The sequence below is a fragment of the Oncorhynchus keta genome, chromosome 26 (genome assembly GCF_023373465.1).
Source record: "Oncorhynchus keta strain PuntledgeMale-10-30-2019 chromosome 26, Oket_V2, whole genome shotgun sequence".
Lineage (NCBI taxonomy): Eukaryota > Metazoa > Chordata > Actinopteri > Salmoniformes > Salmonidae > Oncorhynchus > Oncorhynchus keta.
Window position 1 is genome coordinate 18,850,460 of NC_068446.1, and position 22,728 is coordinate 18,873,187.

The window sequence follows — 22,728 nt, forward strand, 5'->3', positions numbered from 1 at the left end:
AAATAGAGCGAGAGAGAGCTGACTGTGTATCAACCATGAAAGCTCTACTGCTGCTGGTTCTACCCTGGCTCAGCCCAGCCAACTACACTGACAATGTGGGCAACCTGCACATCCTCTACTCTGAGCTGTGAGTACTGTACCACTGTCCCACTCAGCATAGACCTGCTGCATCCATTCACTTCCATAACATCACCCCATCACTCCCCTTCACCAACGGCCCATACAGCCTTGTAGTGTGTGTGTGTCTGTGCGTCTGTGTGTGAGCGTACATGCGTTTGTGTATGCCTGTGTGTGTGCGCGTTTGCACGCATGTGTCTGTGTGTGTTCTTTTAATCTGACTACAAAGAGAGTGTACGGCGCTATGGCCATTTGTGGGGTTATTGACTTGGGTAGTGGCCATTGGTTGCCGTGGCAGCAGGATGCGGTTGACATGACAGATATAGAGGTTTGTGCAGACAAGGTCTGTTTGGATGTTCCAGGGTAGCACTGCAGCATGGCAGCACTCTCATCAGGACTGCAGGATGTGTGTGTGTGTGTGTGTGTGTGTGTGTGTGTGTGTGTGTGTGTGTGTGTGTGTGTGTGTGTGTGTGTGTGTGTGTGTGTGTGTGTGTGTGTGTGTGTGTGTGTGTGTGTGTGTGTGTGTGTGTGTGTGTGTGTGTGTGTGTTTGTGTGTGTGTGTGTGTGTGTGTGCTGTCTATTGATCAGTAATGAAATGTGTACCTCTGCATGCCTGTTGCTAAACACTTTGATTGTCTCTGTATGTGTGCGTTATTGAGTTGTTTGTGAGGTTTTTACATGTGGAGTACATACCTTTCAATACCTGGGTGCCCGTTTGATTCCTGCTTCATTCTACCTGTTCACTGTGTGAATGGCCATATTCATGAGGAGCACTCCAGGCAAAACAAAGAGCAAACACTCGCTATATCCACACAGAGAACACAGCCATCGCTACAAACAACACAACAACACAGACATTCACCGCCGCCACAATGATTCAGAAAGATAGATACACAGATAAAGACGATAACGACAAACAACACCCTCTGGGGGAAGAAAGCACTCCCAGAGACCATTCATTCAGTCAGTCATAGTTCATATGAAACACTTTGACACCATGGCAACAACCGTCTCATCCAGCCAGCTGTACTCCTCATACCGAGGAGCAGGTGACGATCTCGCCTCCTTCGTTCCCTTGACTCAGATTCTCATTTTTTGAAAATAGACACCATCCTCCCTGAAGTAGCCTAAACACGTATTGTGTCTGCACAGCGACTGTTCGTTTTAATTATAGGTTTGTGTGGTGTGTGGAGGTGTGGGCCGTGCAGCTGAATCTTATTGGTGAAACACATTTCTGTCTGTGTGTTTCTAAGTGTGTCTATAGTGGTCCTTTGTATGTGTCCCTGTCAGTGATATTGGTTATATTCAGTCGACTCATTTGAAGCCTGCTGCTCACAGATCTATAAGCTGGGATCCTTCTGTCCTCTCCAGTCCCCGCCAGTCTGACGGAAATGTCCCATTATGCTGTATGAATACAGGGAACAATGCAAAGCTTTTACAAATCCTCCCGTTCCATTATGAGGATCCTTTATCGAGTGGAGCTGTAGCTCCTGCAGACACGCATATCCCATATTGGACAGCCATGAAACCTAGAGAGATAGGGGGGAGGGGAGAGGGGAGGGAGAGAGAGGGAGAAAGAGAGGGAGAGAGATGGCTAGACAGAGAGAGAGATGGCTAGAGAGAGAGCGAGAGTGATGGCTAGAGAGAGAGAGAGATGGTTAGAGAGAGAGAGAGAGATGGCTAGAGAGAGAGAGAGAGTGATGGCTAGAGAGAGAGAGAGATGGCTAGAGGGAGAGTGAGAGAGATGGCTAGAGAGAGAGCGAGAGAGATGGCTAGAGAGAGAGAGAGATGGCTAGAGAGAGAGCGAGAGAGATGGCTAGAGAGAGAGCGAGAGAGATGGCTAGAGAGAGAGAGATGGCTAGAGAGAGAGAGAGATGGCTAGAGAGAGAGAGAGAGAGATGGCTAGAGAGAGAGAGAGATGGCTAGAGAGAGAGCGAGAGAGATGGCTAGAGAGAGAGCGAGAGAGATGGCTAGAGAGAGAGAGAGAGAGATGGCTAGAGAGAGAGCGAGAGAGATGGCTAGAGAGAGAGGGGGGGGGAAGAGAGGTAAAAAAAAGAGGATAGGAGGAGAGAAGGGAAGGGAAAAGCGAAAGAGGTGAGGGAGAGGAGGGGACAGTAAAGGAGGAGAGGAGAATGGAAATAGAAAGCAGGGAATAGAAGTAGAAGGGCAGAGGAGAGGAGAGAGAGCAGGGGAAATAAGAGGAGACAGAAGGGGATAAGGTCACTTCCATCTGTCTATCCATGCGTATGGCTGCCTTAGCAATGGGAGACTGAGGGGCTCATTGGGAGCACACTCAGTATGTGGGTCATTGCAATGAATGATTGTTTGTAAATACCACGAGTGCTTTCTCTCCTCTCCTCATGTGTGTGTTTCTGTGAGTGTGTTTGTGTGTGTGTTTCTGTGTGTCTGTGCGCAGTGCTGTCTCTGTGACGGGGCTTTTGCTGATTGTGGCATGATAGAGAGGGAAAACAAGAGCGGACATGGTGTTTTTCTGGCTGGCTGGAGAGCAGTGGCACACCATTCATCTTTATCCAGTGCGCTGACAGGAGCCTCCCTCTGTCTGACCATCATCTCATCTCTCTCAACCTCTCGCTTTTCTCTGTGTCTCAGTTGTCGTGCTGCATTTCCCTGTTTCCCACAAAAGGGATTTCATTCTATGAGAGAAATCATATTGTAATATATTGTAAAATCAAATTATATTGTATTTGTCTCATGCACAGTTGCTCTTTCCCAATGATGCAGAGTTAAAAATATGAACATTTAAATGTGCGTGTTATGTGTGTGTGTGTGTGTGTGCGTATGCATATGTATGTGTGTTTGTGTGAGATTGTCAGTGTGTCTGAGTGTGTGGGTAGATTCCTGCATAAATGTTATCTTGCACACTCACACACACATAGTATACACAGCACAAGCAGGGGAGAGAGATAGATAGAGAGAGAGAGAGAGAGAGAGAGAGAGAGAGAGAGAGAGAGAGAGAGAGAGAGAGAGAGAGAGAGAGAGAGAGAGAGAGAGAGAGAGAGAGAGAGAGTTGCTCCGTAATTAAATCTGGAATAGAGTTACCCCTTTATCCTCCTTCAGCAACAACCAGCGCAGCACTGGCATACACACAAGAGCACCTGTATGTCATTTATCCCCATGTGTCCCTGTACATGCAGTACACACACACACACACACACACAATACATAAACACTGTATCCACTTACCACCCCTTTTGCAAACGTACACATAATCCACTCTCTTTTTCCATAACACACGCTGCCACACACACACGCTGCCACGCACACACGCTGCCACGCACACACGCTGCCACGGGCACACGCTGCCACGCACACACGCTGCCATGCACACAGATGTCTCACCTCTCACCCAGCACACAGATTTCTCACCTCTCACCCAGCACACACTCTGCCACGCACACAGATGTCTCACCTCTCACCCAGCACACAGATGTCTCACCTCTCACCCAGCACACACGCTGCCACGCACACAGATGTCTCACCTCTCACCCAGCACACAGATGTCTCACCTCTCACCCAGCACACACTCTGCCACGCACACAGATGTCTCACCTCTCACCCAGCACACAGATGTCTCACCTCTCACCCAGCACACACGCTGCCACGCACACAGATGTCTCACCTCTCACCCAGCACACAGATGTCTCACCTCTCACCCAGCACACACTCTGCCACGCACACAGATGTCTCACCTCTCACCCAGCACACAGATGTCTCACCTCTCACCCAGCACACAGATCTCTCACCCAGCACACAGATGTCTCACCTCTCACCCAGCACACAGATGTCTCACCTCTCACCCAGCACACAGATGTCTCACCTCTCACCCAGCACACAGATGTCTCACCTCTCACCCAGCACACAGATGTCTCACCTCTCACCCAGCACACACTCTGCCACGCCTCTCACCCAGCACACAGATGTCTCACCTCTCACCCAGCACACAGATGTCTCACCTCTCACCCAGCACACAGATGTCTCACCTCTCACCCAGCACACAGATGTCTCACCTCTCACCCAGCACACACGCCCTCTACTCCCCTGATAATCACAGTGCAGTGCTATAGAACATTAATGATTAATCTGCGTTCATTTCTGGGGCCTGGGCTGACTTGTCTTAAACGCTATGATTGACTTAGCTTCCGTCCTTTCAGCCTGAATCTCCAAAGCTCGACGTAGAGAGCTGTGGCGTCCCAGACGCTTTCCGCACGGACACATCCTAATGGGATCAGCCCGCCACCCGGCCACAGAGCAAGGGATCTGAACGATAAGAGGCATTTGTTGATTCCAGGTCCAACCCATCCCCAGTCAAAGACATACAGTACCCCGACTACCCATGCTAGTCGACTACCATCCTGGTCCATCTCAGCCCAGTGGCAGGGTGGAGGGCTGGCTTCCCTAATTAGACTTTTGCTGGGATTAAATATGAATCATTTCTCTGCAGCTCTTCATCTCAGCACGTCTATCAAGCTGGAGGCAGAGGAGAGCAGAGGAGTGGAGGGCAGAGTGACAGGCTATGGTTAACATCAAGCCAACAGGCAACTTCTTATCCTACTAGACTTCTTATGCTTATATTCTTAACTTTCCCTGCGGAGACTGTTAGTGAATGGTGCTCACGTAGCATGCGCAAAACACATTTTCTTTAGCTATTCACACCTTACCATAAGAACATGCGGTATATATGGATGAAAAGACAACTGTGGTGTGTGGAGGCACCCCCCTTAAAGGACACACTTTAAGAGAGATACAGTGTACTGCATGTACGCACGCACACATGCACACAGAGGCACACACACATACATACATATACACACACAGGCATACATTATCACCGGGCCCATGTGCACAAGAAACACACACAAAAGCAGTGATTAATTATTTACATAATAATTTATTCATGAGAGGAAGAGAGCAGAGGGTCGTCTTTGTGACTTTGAAAGTCTTCTCCTCTAACTAATTTCACTGTATTCATGCAGACATGTTGAGCAAGGCCCGCGGGTCACACGCTTGGAGGACATGGGGGAGGCGATGGAGATTGTGAGGTTCGAGAGATGCAGTTTGTATGCAAGTCAGCACTTTCAAGTTTCAAGTGTTAATGTCACGTGCCCAAGTATGAAATGCCTTTCTTGCAAGCTCTAAACCCAACAATGCAGCAATCAGTCATCAAACCCAATAATGCAGCAATCAGTTATCAAACCCAACAATGCAGCCATCAATATCAATGTAGAACTAAAAATAACATAAGGTAGAACAAAAACACTTCAAGATATAGAAATAAGAAATAAGAAGAACACGAGAAAGTAAGAAGCTATGTAGAGGTTCAGTTCCAATATCATATTTACAATGTGCAGAGCGACTGGAGTGACAAAGGCAGATATGCATAGGGGTAAAAACATGCATGAGAGCACTAGCTGTTCCGGATGACTGTTTGATCACGCTCTCCGCAGCCGATGTGAATAAGACCTTCAAACAGGTCAACATTCACAAGGCCGCCGGGCCAGACGGATTACCAGGACGTGTACTGCGAGCATGCACTGAACAACTGGCAAGAGTCTTCACTGACATTTTCAACCTCTCCCTGTCCGAGTCTGTAATACCAACATGTTTTAAGCAGACCACCATAGTCCCTGTTCCCAAGAACACAAAGGTAACCTGACTATCGACCCGTAGTACTCACGTCTGTTGCCATGAAGTGCTTTGAAAGGCTGGTTATGGAAAGGCCCACTCCAATTTGCATACCGCCCCAACAGATTAACAGATGATGCCATCTCTCCTGGACTCCCTGTTCACTCATGACTACACGGCCAGGAACGACTCCAAAATGTTCTACAGCTGCATCATTGAGAGCATCCTGACTGGTTGCATCACTGCATGGTATGGCAACTGCTCGGCCTCCGACCGCAAGGCACTACAGAGGGTAGTGTGTATGGCCCAGTACATCACCGGGGCCAAGCTTCCTGCCATACAGGACCTCTATACCAGGCGGTGTCAGAGGAAGGCCCAAAAATGATCACAGTCTCCAGCCACCCTAGTCATAGACTGTTCTCTCTGGTACCGCACGACAAGCAGTACCAGAGCGCCAAGTCTAGGTCCAAGGGGCTTCTAAATAGCTTCTACCCCTAAGCCATAAGACTCCTGAACATCTAGTCAAATGGCTACTCAGACTATTTACACAGCCCCCCCCCCCTTTTACGTTGCTGCTATTCTCTGTTATTATCTATGCATAGTCACTTTAATAACTCTACCTACATGTACATATTACCTCAATTACCTTGACTAACCGGTTCCCCTGCACATTGATTCTGTGCCAGTAACCCCTGTATATATAGGCTCGCTATTGTTATTTTACTGCTGCTCTTTAATTACTTGCTTACTTACTTTTATTTTTTATTCTTATTCATATTTTTAAGCTGTTAGGGGCTTGTAAGTAAGCATTTCACTGTAAAGTCTACACCTGTTGTATTTGTATTTGTGACTAATAACATTTGATTTGATTTGATGTGAGTAAGTGTATGTGCGTGTGTGTAAAGTCAGTATACATGTGTGTGCATGTTATGTGTGTGTTGGAGTGTCAGTGTGCGTGAGTGTGTAGAGTCCTGTGAGTGTGTAGAGTCCTGTGAGTGTGTAGAGTCCTGTGAGTGTGTAGAGTCCTGTGAGTGTGTAGAGTCCTGTGAGTGTGTAGAGTCCTGTGAGTGTGTAGAGTCCTGTGAGTGTGTAGAGTCCTGTGAGTGTGTAGAGTCCTGTGAGTGTGCATAGAGACAGTGTAAAAATATAAATCAAATAGAAGGGTCAACTAGTCCACGTAGCCATTCTGTTAGATATTAAGCAGTCTTATGGCTTGGGGATTGAAGCTGTTCCGGAGCCTGTTGGTGTCTGACTTGATGCACTGGTACCGCTTGCCGTGCGGAAGCAGAGCGAACAGTCTATGACTTGGGTGGCTAAAGTCTATCATGTTTTTCCGGTCCTTCCTTTCACACCGCCTGATATAGAGGTCCTGGATGGCAGGGAGCTCTGCCCCAGTGATGTACTGGGCTGTCTGCAACATCCTCTGTAGCGTTATGCGATCGAGGGCGGTGCTGTTTCTATACCAAACGGTGATGCACCCTGTCAATGTGCTCTCAGTGGTGCAGCTGTAGAACTCTTTGAAGATTTGAGGGCCCATGACAAACCTTTTCAACCTCCTGAGGGAGAAGAGAGTCTGTTGTGCTTTCTTCACAACTGTGCTTGTGTGTGGACCATTTCAATTTTTTTTGTGACCGCGAGGAACTTGAAGCTCCACTGCAGCCTGTCGATGTGGATGGGGGTCTGCTTGCCACCCCCCGTTTCCTGTAATCCACAATCAGCTCCTTGGTCATACTGACGTTGAGGGAGATGTCCCAGCACCACACCGCCTCCTTGCACCCTGTCTCATCGTCGCCAGTGATCAGGCCTACCAAATTCATGTCGTCAGCAAACTTGATGATGGTTTTGGAGTCATTCGTGGCCATGCAGTCGTGGGTGAACAGGGAGCACAGGAGGGAGGAAAGCACACACCGCTGTGGGGCCCCCGTGTTAAGGGTGAGCGTGGCGGAGGTGATGCTGCCTACCCTTACTACCTGGGGGTTTATCCATCAAGCAGTCCAGGATCCAGTTGCAGAGGGATGTGTTCAGCCCCAGGGTACTAAGCTTGGTAAAAATCTTGGAGGGGACAATGGTGTTGAGCTGAACACTGAGCTGTAATGATTGAACAGCATTCTCACATAGATATTCCTCTTATCTGGGTGGGTGAGGGCAGTGTGGAGTGGATCTGTTTATCGATCTGTTGTGGCGGTATGCCAATTGGAGTGGGTCTATGGTGTCTGGGATGATGGAGTTGATGTGTGCCATAACCAGCCTTTCAAATCACTCCATGATTACGGATGTGAGTGCTACAGGGAGGTAGTCATTGTGGCATGAAACCTTAAGAGTTCTTGAGAGCAGAAATGATGGTGGTCATCTTAAACCATGTGGGGATTACAGACTGGGACAAGGAGAGGTTTGCAGAACATGTGTTTGTTTGTACATGTATACCATACTTTAGTACTGTAGTATTCTACTGCCTAGCCGTACCGTAAAATAATGACACGTACTGAAGAATAACAAGGCATTCATACTATCCTGTTGAATAGTCCTTTGGTCTGCCTGTTTCAGTGTGTCTTTGGTCTGCCTGTTTCAGTGTGCCTTTGGTCTGCCTGTTTCAGTGTGCCTTTGGTCTGCCTGTATCAGTGTGTCTTTGGTCTGCCTGTTTCAGTGTGCCTTTGGTCTGCCTGTATCAGTGTGTCTTTGGTCTGCCTGTTTCAGTGTGTCTTTGGTCTGCCTGTATCAGTGTGTCTTTGGTCTGCCTGTTTCAGTGTGTCTTTGGTCTGCCTGTATCAGTGTGTCTTTGGTCTGCCTGTATCAGTGTGTCTTTGGTCTGCCTGTATCAGTGTGTCTTTGGTCTGCCTGTATCAGTGTGCCTTTGGTCTGCCTGTATCAGTGTGTCTTTGGTCTGCCTGTATCAGTGTGTCTTTGGTCTGTCTGTATTAGTGTGTCTTTGGTCTGCCTGTATCAGTGTGTCTTTGGTCTGCCTGTATCAGTGTGTCTTTGGTCTGCCTGTATCAGTGTGTCTTTGGTCTGCCTGTATCAGTGTGTCTTTGGTCTGCCTGTATCAGTGTGTCTTTGGTCTGCCTGTATCAGTGTGTCTTTGGTCTGCCTGTATCAGTGTGTCTTTGGTCTGCCTGTATCAGTGTGTCTTTGGTCTGCCTGTATCAGTGTGCCTTTGGTCTGCCTGTATCAGTGTGTCTTTGGTCTGCCTGTATCAGTGTGCCTTTGGTCTGCCTGTATCAGTGTGTCTTTGGTCTGCTTGTATCAGTGTGTCCCGTCACCCAGCAGCACCGTGGTACGTACAGCCAGGTCACCCCTGATACAAGTCAGTATTCAACATCCATCCATGCCTGAGGACGTCGGGAGATGACATGGAAACCGGCCACTAGGGGTAACAGTGAGCGTTGTTACCTTCGGGTAGGTTTCTGTTTGGTGAGGTTGCTGTGGAAGGGGCGATTGGTGTAAGCATCTGGTGTCAAAGGTTGCATGTTCAAATCCAGCAATAGAAAGTCGTTTTTTGAGATTTCTGTTTAAAGCCTTTCCCAAATCTTATAATTTACCTTGACCGTTCGGAGTTCATGCCTGAACTTAACCCTAACCTTAAAAAATTGGCATTAATGCCTAAACATAATCTTAAACACTTCAAAATGTGATGTTTGGAACAACTTCAAAATGTGTTTTATGAAAACATGAATGAGACTGTGAGAGCTTGTTGCAGCACGTTGTGTGGACCGGGAAACAAACAGGGACACCACCAGGGACTAGGGACCAGTGCCCAGCGTAACTACGGTATGGCGCTGCAGGGATAGTTGCCTTGTTTGGACAGGCTGACCAACCTTGAACAGGCTGGTGTAGGCATGGGTCCGAGAGCAATACCCCCACCCCCACCACCACCCTCAGACCATGTGACCATGTGAGAAACGAGACCGTAGAGAGGAGAGGCGCATTGAGCACTATGGGATACCAGCAGAAAGAGCACACAGGACCCATGGGATGCACTTAACAGAGGTTTATATAGGAGTGTTGTTGTATACCCAGGATAATAATGTACACACACACACACACACACTGAAACACAGTGTTGCACATACTGACAAAATGCCAGATATGTGAAATGTTTTGCGTGCTAGGCTACTCTGGCGCTGTATTAGTAGCATATGAGGGGAAAGTAGGCCAACCACAAACAAAAATACAACATAAATTGAAGTTAATAGGAGATTACAATCTATTGTTCATATATACTGGACTAGCATACATACAGTGGGGCAAAAAAATTATTTCGTCAGCCACCAATTGTGCAAGTTCTCCAACTTGAAAAGATGAGAGAGGCCTGTAATGTTCATCATAGGTACACTTCAACTATGACAGACAAAATGAGAGAAAAAAATCCAGAAAATGACATTGTAGGATTTTTAATGTATTTATTTGCAAATTATGGTGGAAAATAAGTATTTGGTCAATAGCAAAAGTGTATCTCAATACTTTGTTATATACCCTTTGTTGGCAATGACAGAAGTCAAACGTTTTCTGTAAGTCTTCACAAGGTTTTCACACACTGTTGCTGGTATTTTGGCCCATTCCTCCATGCAGATCTCCTCAAGAGCAGTGATGTTTTGGGGCTGTTGCTGGGCAACACAGACTTTCAACTCCCTCCAAAGATTTTCTATGGGGTTGAGATCTGGAGACTCGCTAGGCCACTCCAGGACCTTGAAATGCTTCTTACGAAGCCACTCCTTCGTTGCCCGGGCGGTGTGTTTGGGATCATTGTCATGCTGAAAGACCCAGCCACGTTTAATCTTCAATGTCCTTGCTGATGGAAGGAGGTTTTCACTCAAAATCTCACGATTCATGGCCCCATTCATTCTTTCCTTTACACGGATCATTCGTCCTGGTCCCTTTGCAGAAAAACAGCCCCAAAGCATGATGTTTCCACCCCCATGCTTCACAGTAGGTAACTCAGCAACTCAGCATTCTTTGTCCTCCAAACACGACGAGTTGAGTTTTTACCAAAAAGTTATATTTTGATTTCATCTGACCATATGACATTTTCCCAATCTTCTTCTGGATCATCCAAATGCTCTCTAGCAAACTTCAGACGGGCCTGGACATGTACTGGCTTAAGCAGGGGGACACGTCTGGCACTGCAGGATTTGAGTCCCTGGCGGCGTAGTGTGTTACTGATGGTAGGCTTTGTTACTTTGGTCCCAGCTCTCTGCAGGTCATTCACTAGGTCCCCCCGTGTGGTTCTGAGATTTTTGCTCACCGTTCTTGTGATCATTTTGACCCCACGGGGTGAGATCTTGCGTGGAGCCCCAGATCGAGGAAGATTATCAGTGGTCTTGTATGTCTTCCATTTCCTAATAATTGCTCCCACGGTTGATTTCTTCAAACCAAGCTGCTTACCTATTGCAGATTCAGTCTTCCCAGCCTGGTGCAGATCTACAATTTTGTTTCTGGTGTCCTTTGACAGCTCTTTGGTCTTGGCCATAGTGGAGTTTGGAGTGTGACTGTTTGAGGTTGCGTGTCTTTTATACTGATAAAAAGTTCAAACAGGTGCCATTAATACAGGTATTGAGTGGAGGACAGAGGAGCCAGAGGAGCCTCTTAAATAAGAAGTTACAGGTCTGTTAGAGCCAGAAATCTTGCTTGTTTGTACGTGACCAAATACTTATTTTCAACCATAATTTGCAAATAAATTCATTAAAAATCCTACAATGTAATTTTCTGGATTTTTTTTCTCACTTTGTCTGTCATAGTTGAAGTGTACCTATGATGAAAATTACAGGCCTCTCTCATCTTTTTAAGTGGGAGAACTTGCACAATTAGTGGCTGACTAAATACTTTTTTGCCCCACTGTGCATACTGCATGACTCCCGTACATATAACTATACACCCACACACACACAGGCCTCTAATGTCACAGTGAATAGGACAGATGAAGAATTCACCTACAAGTCATCTGGAGCCTTAGGCTGTCCGTGACTTTTAACATTGAAGGTTCTTACGTTCACGTTCAAACACGCATGCGAAGTGCTCACACATACACACACGTATAACAACCTCCACATACCTCCGCATATCTCCACAACCTCCACATACCTCCCCTTATAGCTAATTGTGTTTTTCTTCACATCAATTAACACAGACATAGGTGCTGGAAAGAATGATACATGCACAATTCCCACTGCAGTCATTCTTAGCTGCCATGGTTTTTGCCTTATATGCTTACACTGACTGAAGCACTGACGTTTGCTGGAATTTGCATGAAATACAACGTTTGGTGTGCACATTGCACTATTGAGATAGGCTTCTCCAGCAAAGCCTTTTTATGTAGTGGAGCTGCCGTGATTGTAGCGATCTCAGAGCCAGCTACGCTCCCAAACCGAGGAGGAGAGAATAAATCTGACAGAGAGAGAGAGAGTTAAAGAGGTGGAGGGAGAGAGAGAGTAGGATAGAGCATAAAGGATGGAGGGAGAGTGTACAAAATTGAGAACAGGATGGAGGAATAGGAGATGAGGGAGAGAGGAGTACAGAGGACAGAGAGAAAGACTCTCGGGTTGGTTGAAACGCGACACTCATGCAATGACTGCTGCATCAACGTCCTTCCTAGCTGATCATGTCAGGTCATGGCATTGGCTGATGATTTGACTCTGGTATTGATTGGAGAAAAGGCCTGATTCAGAGCTCATGAAGTTGGAGGAAGATGACCTCATTGACTCAGGGCTGGGAGGGTTTTCTTTTAGATCATCAACACAGGTGAACCAATCCTGCCAAACCAGACTTACAGTAGCCGGATTTTGTGCGTGGGGGGAGCCTGTGATATTGGGCCCGGACGTGTTCCTCTCGGGACCTGAAGTGCTTTGTCGTTGAGTCACACCCTATAGCTGACATTTCCTCTGAGAAAAAGCAACACAATCCAATCAACACAACAGCACGCCTACTAATTCAAGTTTTTTCAGTTCATCATTCATTCTCTCCAACCTTCCCTCCCACCATCCCTCCCTACATATATGATCTTCCCAAAATAAAGCAAGGTTTTATAATTGATAAATTGATCTAATTAAGGAGCTAGTGAACACAGATGTTCTCCTCTTTTCTCCAGGCCTTTGTCAATATGGATTGAATTAATGAACAATTTCCCTCCCCATGTCATGCCTCAGCGGACTGTGAGCCTGTGAGTGTGTGTGTGTGTGCGTACATCAGTGGAGGCTGCTGAGGGGAGGATGGCTCATAATAACGGCTGGAACGGAGCAAATGGAATGGCATCAAACCATGTATTTGGTGTATTTGATACCTTTCTACTTATTCCACTCCAGCCATTACCATGAGCCGTCCTCCCCCTTTAAGGTGCCACCAACCTCCTGTGGTGTATGTGTGCATGTGGAGAGGCTGAGGCAAAGAAAGGAAGAGCTGCGTTTTATTTCATCAAACAGTTTAAACCCATTGGGCAAAACTTGCTTCAATCTACATTGTTTCCATACCGTTTCAAAACAAATGTGGAAAACTGAATGGATTTGAAAAAGTCAGCAATTTAAGGGAATTTTGCATTTGTATTAACCTAAATCCATTGACATGGTGAAATGTTTTGTTGATTTCACTTTGAATTCACGTTAGTTGACAACCTATCCAAAATTAAATCAAAACTAGACATTGAAATGACGTCTGTACCCAGTGGGTTGTGAGTGTTCCTCTGTGACGTGTCTTAGCCAAAAGCTCTGTCTGACATGCAGACAGTTTGCTGTCAAGAGTTTTACTTTTGGAGCAGACATCAAGAGGAGCTCAGAGGGAGGATACGTTTTTATCAGACAGAGAGCGAGAAGGAGAAGAAGAAGGTTTTTTCTCCTCTTCTTTTTGTAAGATTAGTGAGATTTAGAGTTTCTTAATCCAGAGGCTTTTTCGCCAAAGCAAGGAGCTTTAGTTTGATCTTGTGACAAAGCAAGGAGCTTTAGTTTGATCTTGTGACAAAGCAAGGAGCTTTAGTTTGATCTTGTGACAAAGCAAGGAGCTTTAGTTTGATCTTGTGACAAAGCAAGGAGCTTTAGTTTGATCTTGTGACAAAGCAAGGAGCTTTAGTTTGATCTTGTGACAAAGCAAGGAGCTTTAGTTTGATCTTGTGACAAAGCAAGGAGCTTTAGTTTGATCTGGTGACAAAGCAAGGAGCTTTAGTTTGATCTTGTGACAAAGCAAGGAGCTTTAGTTTGATCTTGTGACAAAGCAAGGAGCTTTAGTTTGATCTTGTGACAAAGCAAGGAGCTTTAGTTTGATCTTGTGACAAAGCAAGGAGCTTTAGTTTGATCTTGTGACAAAGCAAGGAGCTTTAGTTTGATCTTGTGACAAAGCAAGGAGCTTTAGTTTGATCTTGTGACAAAGCAAGGAGCTTTAGTTTGATCTTGTGACAAAGCAAGGAGCTTTAGTTTGATCTTGTGACAAAGCAAGGAGCTTTAGTTTGATCTTGTGACAAAGCAAGGAGCTTTAGTTTGATCTTGTGACAAAGCAAGGAGCTTTAGTTTGATCTTGTGACAAAGCAAGGAGCTTTAGTTTGATCTTGTGACAAAGCAAGGAGCTTTAGTTTGATCTTGTGACAAAGCAAGGAGCTTTAGTTTGATCTTGTGACAAAGCAAGGAGCTTTAGTTTGATCTTGTGACAAAGCAAGGAGCTTTAGTTTGATCTTGTGACAAAGCAAGGAGCTTTAGTTTGATCTTGTGACAAAGCACGGATAGAGATAAGGAAGATGATACTCCTCGGTTTAGACGATAGGGTGATTAAAAACGCTCGGGAATGATTGGATATCATACTTCCCAGAATGCTTTAATGTCATTTGTATTCCCAATATAGGCCTACTGTTGGGAGGTAATTGTCTGTCCCAAACAACTATCTATTTCACATACCAATGTCCCGCCTTTCACAGTGCCAAAGAAAAGCTTCTTCCTCCAGGCCTGAAGCAGAACAGAATCATATTTTCCCTTTCTCTCAGCCTGTTATGTCAGAAGTTATATTTCCCAATACGTCTTAAGAACTGAGCTGTCATGGAGTGAGCTGGGAAAGGATTGCAGTACTCCAACAGTCCGGATTAACACTGCTGGCATCTCTACCGCCAGTAGGGGGGAAGGGCCAGGGACTGGGTTGGTTCATGACTCTCGGTAGCCATCACACACCACAGAGAGGATGCTATACACCAGGGGTGGGCAATTCCAGTCCTAGAGGGCCTGCTTGGTGTCACAGTTTTGCCCCAGCCCCAGCTAACACACCTGAATCCAATAATCACCTAATCATGATCTCCAGTTTAGAATGAAATCTGATTAATCAGCTGTGTTTGCTAGGGATGGGGGAAAAGCCTGACACTAATCAGGCCCTCGAGGACTGGAGTTGCCCACCCCTGCGATACACCAACTTCAGAATGGATACGTCCATCAGGGTTCAGGTCACAACACTGGACCATCCCTGACAGACACTCTGGGTAGTCAAGGCCATTCACATGCATGCACACATATACACACACACTATACACACACATAGACAAACATATACACAAACACACACACAAACATCCACACACAAATACAAGGAACCCTGTGTCCTGTCACGTTCTGACCTTAGTTCCTTTGTTATGTCTTTGTGTTAGTTTGGTCAGGGCGTGAGTTGGGGTGGGTAGTCTATGTTATTTTTTTCTATGTTGTGGTTATGTGTTTGGCCTGGTATGGTTCTCAATCAGAGGCAGGTGTCGTTTGTTGTCTCTGATTGAGAATCATACTTAGGTAGCCTTTTCCCCCCTTTGTTTTGTGGGTGATTGTTTTCTGTTTTGTGTTTTCACCAGACAGGACTGTTTCGTTGTCGTTTCATTCACTTTGTTGTTTTGTTATTCAGTGTTCAGTTGATTTATTAAATATTAACATGGACACATACCACGCTGCACATTGGTCCGATCTCTCATAATCCTCGTCAGAGGAAGACAAAATGCCGTTACATGTCCCCACCAGACTGACTGATCTAGCTCATATTTTGATAATGGTCTGTGGTTATTTGTGCTGTCTGTGTATTCTGTGCTGATAATATTATTGTCTGCTGCAGTCAGTCGAGAGAGGGAGAGCGTAGCGTATTTGGGTTAGGGAGGATAATCCACTCACCCCTAAAGAGGATTGGAGAATCTCACAGGCTTTGATGAGTTGTGAGCTGGTGTTTATTTCACATCACAAGAAGAAGACTGTTTTTGTCACAGCCAGCCAGGGCGCATCCTCCCCTCTCTCCTCCGCCGCCCCTCCCACGGAATGCTGGGTAATTATTATTGTGCCAGAGAAGGTGTTTCTTAGCTATCTCTATCCAGATCACAGGGTTAATGGAGATGATGTGATTACTGAAGCGTCTCTCTGTGTCTGTCTGTGACTGTGGAGAACTAGGCATGGTGTACTGCTGCTGAGGCAGGCAGCTAGCTCTAATGAGCCAGCACTAAGCTGAGCCATGATCCCCCGCAACACAAATCACACACTGACACACACAGGGGAGGGAAGAGAGGGGGCAGAAAAACACAATTTACACAACAGTACAGGAGGAGGTTTTGTTTGTGTATTAGATAGGAGGGCAGAGAAAGAAAAATAGTAGTTTGTTCGGAAGAAAATTATCCAACATTTGTTTGTCTTCGCTCATTGGTTCTTCTCTCTAGGGTCCCCAGCTTCAGGACCACCCTGTCCCTCTGCGACTTGGGGACTGTTGTCTGGGTTCCCTGCTTTGGCCTCAGACTGGAGAGATTGTGGCCTTAATTCCTCCAGACAGCCTTTAATGTTCTAAACAGCAGTGGAGATATGCCTAAGTGGCTAAAGCAACCCTGTGCCTCTGATCCCCAGAAGGAAGGGGATTTGAATTAAGGGTATCAATGACTAGGGTGTTGTCTCTGAGAGAAAAAACATATTGTACCGTGAGCTTCCTCTAGCATAGATAATGCATTCTTCAAACCACTTGGGATGCACTGGTCACACACCCTGTGTGAACTTATTACTTGGATCATATTTGGATGTACAGATTGATGGTACAGACTCTAGTGCTTCTTTCATACCCTTTATGATTTCTTGCTCAAAACGGGCGGAGGTTTGTGTGCAAAGTATATGGTTATTGTATGTGAGAGTAGTTTCTGAATGTGGCAATGTTAAGTGTCTCTGTCCCTCTCTCCCCATCTCTTCTATAACAAGCATCCATGTTGTTGTCATTCCGCAAGGGATCTGTTTTCAGCGTATTACGTCTCCAGTCAATAACCAGTACAGAGTGTGTGTGTTTATCCCGTGTTCCCATTAAACTAGCAAGTAAATAAATAATTAAACCAATTTGTGTGGTACTGAATCATAAGTAAGGCTCGGGTTTTTGCAGTTGCAAGGAGGTTACAACTGTTCAGAATGATATACGTTTTTATTTTAACCTTTATTTAGTCAGGTAACCTTTAACCTTTAACCTTTATTACAATGACGGTCTACCAGGGAACAGTGGATTAACTGCTTTGTTCAGGGGAAAAACAACAGATTTTTATTTTGTCAGCTCAGGGATTCAACCCAGCAACCTTTCGGTTACTGGCCCAACACTCTAACCACTAGGCTACATGCCGCCGTTGATAGTTTAGGTATGTGATAGGTAAAGATCTTTTAGAGTTTAATTCGGGAAATGTTAACTCTTTAAAGAACCGGTCTTGTGGTACCCCAGATGCTAATGAGTTCATTGTTACATGATTCATTTAATTCGGTAACAATGAAACAAAGGTAGTAAATTGAATAAATAACAGTCTTCAGATGAATGTTAAAGTCAAGTCATGACACTACCTATCTACCTACCTACAGGTTTTCAAAAATGTGCTCTTTTAGGTTTCCTGAAGGAGAAAGCCTCCACTTCGATGTCGAAAATAATAAAACTAAAACACTATAGTAAATACTAAATTAGTCAGCCCAAAAATATTTATACCATAGTATTTTGTCATGTGGGTTGTTAATCACTCTCTGAACACCTCCGTTAACTTAGGTTTTCATTTGTCCACTGCCGTTGGGCAAATGTGGGAATGTTTTCTCAGGATTTAATTCCATACCGTCAGCTTCTCCAAAGGTATTGTACTGCAGGCTTGTCCTCTGTAGGTGTATTCCAGTGTCTGCGGTGTGTGTGTGAGCGTACGTGCATACGCATGTGTTCTTGTGCACGTTGTAAAGTTCCTAATGACCTGAAGTAATTAATTTAGCCCCACTTGAAGCACGTAACTTGCTGGTGTAACAGCAGTCTTTGTGACTGATGTACATGCACCTTTAATTACACAAATTGATGTCGAGTGACAGGTGGAAGGATGGTGCCCCTCTCCACTGAAGCAGGGCTCAGCGTTGTGGACTGAAATATTCTTCTTCTATCCAACCACTTCCAACCACCCTTGCTTAAGTGGTATATTGCTGACTCCACACTCTTGATAGGATTCAATATGTTAGCTCTGAATTAGGGTGAGTTTCCGGTAGATAGAAAGAGACCGACACACACATACATGCACAAACACGCGCGCAAGCATGCACATAAGCACACACACCTCCCTCCATCTGACAGGCTTGTGGAACACAGGTGGAGTTTAGTAATAGCAAGCGTCCCAGCATAGCCAAGCTCTGACTGGGCCACAAATCATGATCAATGGGCCTCTGCTTGGCTCCACTGTCTGAAACGTCTCCCTCGTCTTTGAATGTCAGTCCCCATGCCGAACTGAACTGACTGCCCCCTAAACTCTGTCTGTTAGTCTAGTGTTAGAGCTGACTGGTGGAGCCAGTCAAGCCCTATGGCTGGAAGTGAGATATAGAGGCCAGTTCAGAATGAAATGTCTCTGTCTGTGATGTATGGACAGAGCATGACCTGCTCAGACAGACCTCGATTGAGACAAAACACTGCTTCAGACTGGTTTGCTGTGTATGTCTGAGTGTGTTAGTAGAAGCTCTAACTGGGTCTGGTATGATCCAGCCCATAAAAAGACAGTTAATGAATGTTTGTTCTTATAGCTCTACAGAGAGGCAGAGACAGGACAATGTTGTTTCAGCTTCCGTTATTGGCACTTCAACCAAAAGCCTTTATTATGGGAAAGAGAGGGAAAACCAGAGACAGCTATTTGCTGTCTATTTGTAAACACACTCTCCAACATGCTCAGTTTGTGAGGATTTCAATTGTAGGGTTGTGCGCGTGTATGTGCACGTTGGTGTTTGTGCCTTTCGAGTGTTCTGTTTGTGTTGCAGAGCGAGTGTTCTGTTTGTGTTGCAGAACGAGTGTTCTGTTTGTGTTGCAGAGCGAGTGTTCTGTTTGTGTTGCAGAGCGAGTGTTCTGTTTGTGTTGCAGAGCGAGTGTTCTGTTTGTGTTGCAGAGCGAGTGTTCTGTTTGTGTTGAAGAGCGAGTGTTCTGTTTGTGTTGCAGAGCGAGTGTTCTGTTTGTGTTGCAGAACGAGTGTTCTGTTTGTGTTGCAGAGCGAGTGTTCTGTTTGTGTTGCAGAGCGTGTGTTCTGTTTGTGTTGCAGAGCGAGTGTTCTGTTTGTGTTGCAGAGCGAGTGTTCTGTTTGTGTTGCAGAGCGAGTGTTCTGTTTGTGTTGCAGAGCGAGTGTTCTGTTTGTGTTGCCGAGCGTGTGTTCTGTTTGTGTCCCAGTGCGAGTGTTCTGTTTGTGTTGCAGAGCGAGTGTTCTGTTTGTGTTGCAGAGTGAGTGTTCTGTTTGTGTTGCAGAGCGAGTGTTCTGTTTGTGTTGCAGAGCGAGTGTTCTGTTTGTGTTGCAGAGCGAGTGTTCTGTTTGTGTTGCAGAGCGTGTGTTCTGTTTGTGTTGCAGAGCGAGTGTTCTGTTTGTGTTGCAGAGCGAGTGTTCTGTTTGTGTTGCAGAGCGAGTGTTCTGTTTGTGTTGCAGAGCGAGTGTTCTGTTTGTGTTGCAGAGCGAGTGTTCTGTTTGTGTTGCAGAGCGAGTGTTCTGTTTGTGTTCTAGAGTGAGTGTTCTGTTTGTGTTGCAGAGCGAGTGTTCTGTTTGTGTTGCAGAACGAGTGTTCTGTTTGTGTTGCAGAACGAGTGTTCTGTTTGTGTTGCAGAGCGAGTGTTATGTTTGTGTTGCAGAGCGAGTGTTCTGTTTGTGTTGCAGAGCGAGTGTTCTGTTTGTGTTGCAGAGCGAGTGTTCTGTTTGTGTTGCAGAGCGACTTCTGTTTGTGTTGCAGAGCGACTGTTCTGTTTGTGTTGCAGAGCGACTGTTCTGTTTGTGTTGCAGAGCGAGTGTTCTGTTTGTGTTGCAGAGCGAGTGTTCTGTTTGTGTTGCAGAGCGAGTGTTCTGTTTGTGTTGCAGAGCGAGTGTTCTGTTTGTGTTGCAGAGCGAGTGTTCTGTTTGTGTTGCAGAGCGAGTGTTCTGTTTGTGTTGCAGAGCGAGTGTAGGGACATGAAACATGTGAACAATACTGGGAATTTGAGAATACGCTTAGTCTCATGAGGGAGAATTTGACATTGAGACCTCTGTGGTGTTTTATATTCCTCATGTCTCCTGTGTTACCTGCTCTCTATAACCACTGGAACGTTTATTTGTTCACATTTGAATTCAATCATCTGTCAGCCGATATTATCCACAGTGACTCAAAGAGCAGCACAATACATAAACTGGGTGGTTCGAGGCCTGAATGCTAATTCGCTGAAAGCTATATCAGACCATATACCACGGGTATGACAAAACATATATTTTTACTCTTCTAATTACGTTGGTAACCAGTTTATAATAGCAATAAAGCACCTCTGGGGATTGTGGTATATGGCCAATATACCACGGCGAAGGGCTGTATCCAGGCACTCCTCGTTGCATCCTGGCTAAGAATAGCCCTTAGCCGTGGTATATTGGCCATATACCACACACCTGTCGTGTCTTTACTATCATTAACTGAAGACTGATAGTTTTTATCAAAGATTCTCTGTAATTATTTACTGCGCGATCAACTGATTAATCACGTAACTAATTAACTAGGAAGTCGGGGCACCAAGGAAAAATATTCAGATTACAAAGTTATCATTTCCTAAAATAACTTTTCACATATTTTATCTGATCAAATAGTCTTCGAATGAATGAATTATTTACTGTACCTCACGTTAGTCTCATTCCAAATGTCATAAATTGTTGGTTATCTGCACAAACCCAGTCTTCACTATAAGTCATCCATACATCAATTGTCTTAAAACATGTATGCATTACTAACTAAGTAATTCACAGAAATGCATAAACAAACAAACAAACATGGTAAATGTGGTTACATGAAATGATAGGAGAATGTGCCCTAGTTGGCTAAACCGGCATGGCGGCTTGTTAGACAAAAGGGGAAGTGGGGGTCGACTAAGAAGTCACTACGGAGTGATAATTATAACAATTGAAATGCTAATCCTTTACACATGAACGCTCACTCATTCAGAAACAATTGCAATCAATATATTTTACGCTCAGTGTGTCGTCTTGATCTGATAATTTCTCAAAGTTGATTTTTATCCGGAATGGCAGAAAAGGGTCTGTCCCTGGCTGGTGAAAAGTGTGTCTTTCGTAGAATTGTCCATCTCTCTCCCTGTTCGTACTTGTTCAAGTTCTGTGAGGTGGAAGGATTTCCTTTGTCCTTTGTCCTGAAAGTTTACTCTCTCTCTACTATGTGGCCATGTGGCAGGGTCTTCTCAGGAATTTACGACCTCTGACCACAGCAGCCTAGTAGAAGGAGGCAAGGGGGGGGCAGGGAGAGGGGGATGAGGTTGCTATACCCAAAGAAGCCAACATCATGACATACCCCCCCTGGTGGTTTGGAGCTTGTTTGTCAACATAAAATCATGATCACGTGATGTCCTGTTTGTAGATCATCGTTGCAGTCCCCTCTGGTGGTTGTACTTGGTAGGCTTCTCTCCAGGGAGAAGGGGATGAGGTTGCGGAAGCAGTCCCCCTGTGTGGTTTGGAGCTTGTTTGTCAACATAAAATCATGATCACGTGATGTCCTGTTTGGATCATGTACTTGGTAGGTTCTCTGCGGAAAGTTGATGTCCGGTTGGTGATCGCCGTTGCGGTCCCTTCTAGTGATATACCTTGGTAGGTTCCCTGGAAGCTGCAAAGTACCCCAGGGAGGGCCGGGGGATGTCCTGGTTGGTGATCACCGTTGCAGTCCCTTCTAGTGATATACCTTGGTAGGTTCCCTGGAAGCTGCAAAGTACCCCAGGGAGGGCCGGGGGATGTCCTGGTTGGTGATCGCCATTGTGGTCTCCCCCCCCCCCCACTGGTGGTTTACCTTGGTAGGCTCCCTGACAGCAGGGCATGCTGCCACATGTATGGCCGAGGGTGTCCGGATTTGGGGTCGCCGTTCCGGACCTGTAGTCTGGTCGTCGTCCAGACTGGAAGATCTGTGGCAGTAACTTAGGCAGATGTTAACAACGCACACACACTCATGAAATATATATAATTACATTCATTCCCCAATGAGTGGCGTTGTGGCACTAAGTGAATGGTTGTATGGGGACTTTGTTTATGGCTCTATCACTTCTTAAGTGTCAAAGGAACTGAACCGAAAAGGAATGAAAGCATACACAAAAGATATACAAAATATAGTTCTCACACAAAAATCATCTAATTGGACTGTATTCTACATTCGTCCAATGTTCTGGCAAAATGACTATCATGGCATTGTCTCTATGCCATATCTAGGGTTTTCCTACTTGGTGTGTCGCTTAGGCACTATCCTAAGTTGATAACTATGTGATAAGTTTACAGTTGTAAGGCACTAGTTTTGGGCAGTCTACAGGGATGACCTATGGACTTCTGGGAAGAAAACTGGTGAGTGCTGTAGAGTCAAAGGCCTAGAAGTAAATGTTCAACTTCATTTACTAAGGCTGGTATTTTGCTTGGACCCTTCTAGCATAAATCCTAATTGGATGTTCCGTTGTGCATGTGCGTTTATGCTTACACAAGCGCGCATGTCAAGGGAAGAAAAGCAAGTATCCTGGCAGATTACAACTTGTTCTGAATGAGTCTGA

General features: G+C 45.5%; 1 protein-coding gene across 4 annotated transcripts in view; it reads left to right on the forward strand.

Annotated features, from left to right (window-relative positions):
- Positions 1-22,728, forward strand: part of lnx1 (ligand of numb-protein X 1) — a 77,286-nt gene that overhangs the window by 17,036 nt on the left and 37,522 nt on the right. Inside the window, exon 1 of one of the 4 annotated variants that reach the window (XM_035737201.2) lies at positions 1-127. This exon is cut by the window's left edge and continues 544 nt beyond it. The exons of the other annotated variants lie outside the window; for them this stretch is intronic. Within the exon in view, the coding sequence (XP_035593094.1) occupies positions 36-127 (92 nt within the window). The 5' untranslated portion in view covers positions 1-35. The remainder of the gene's footprint in view (positions 128-22,728) is intronic. 4 annotated transcript variants of the gene reach the window in all.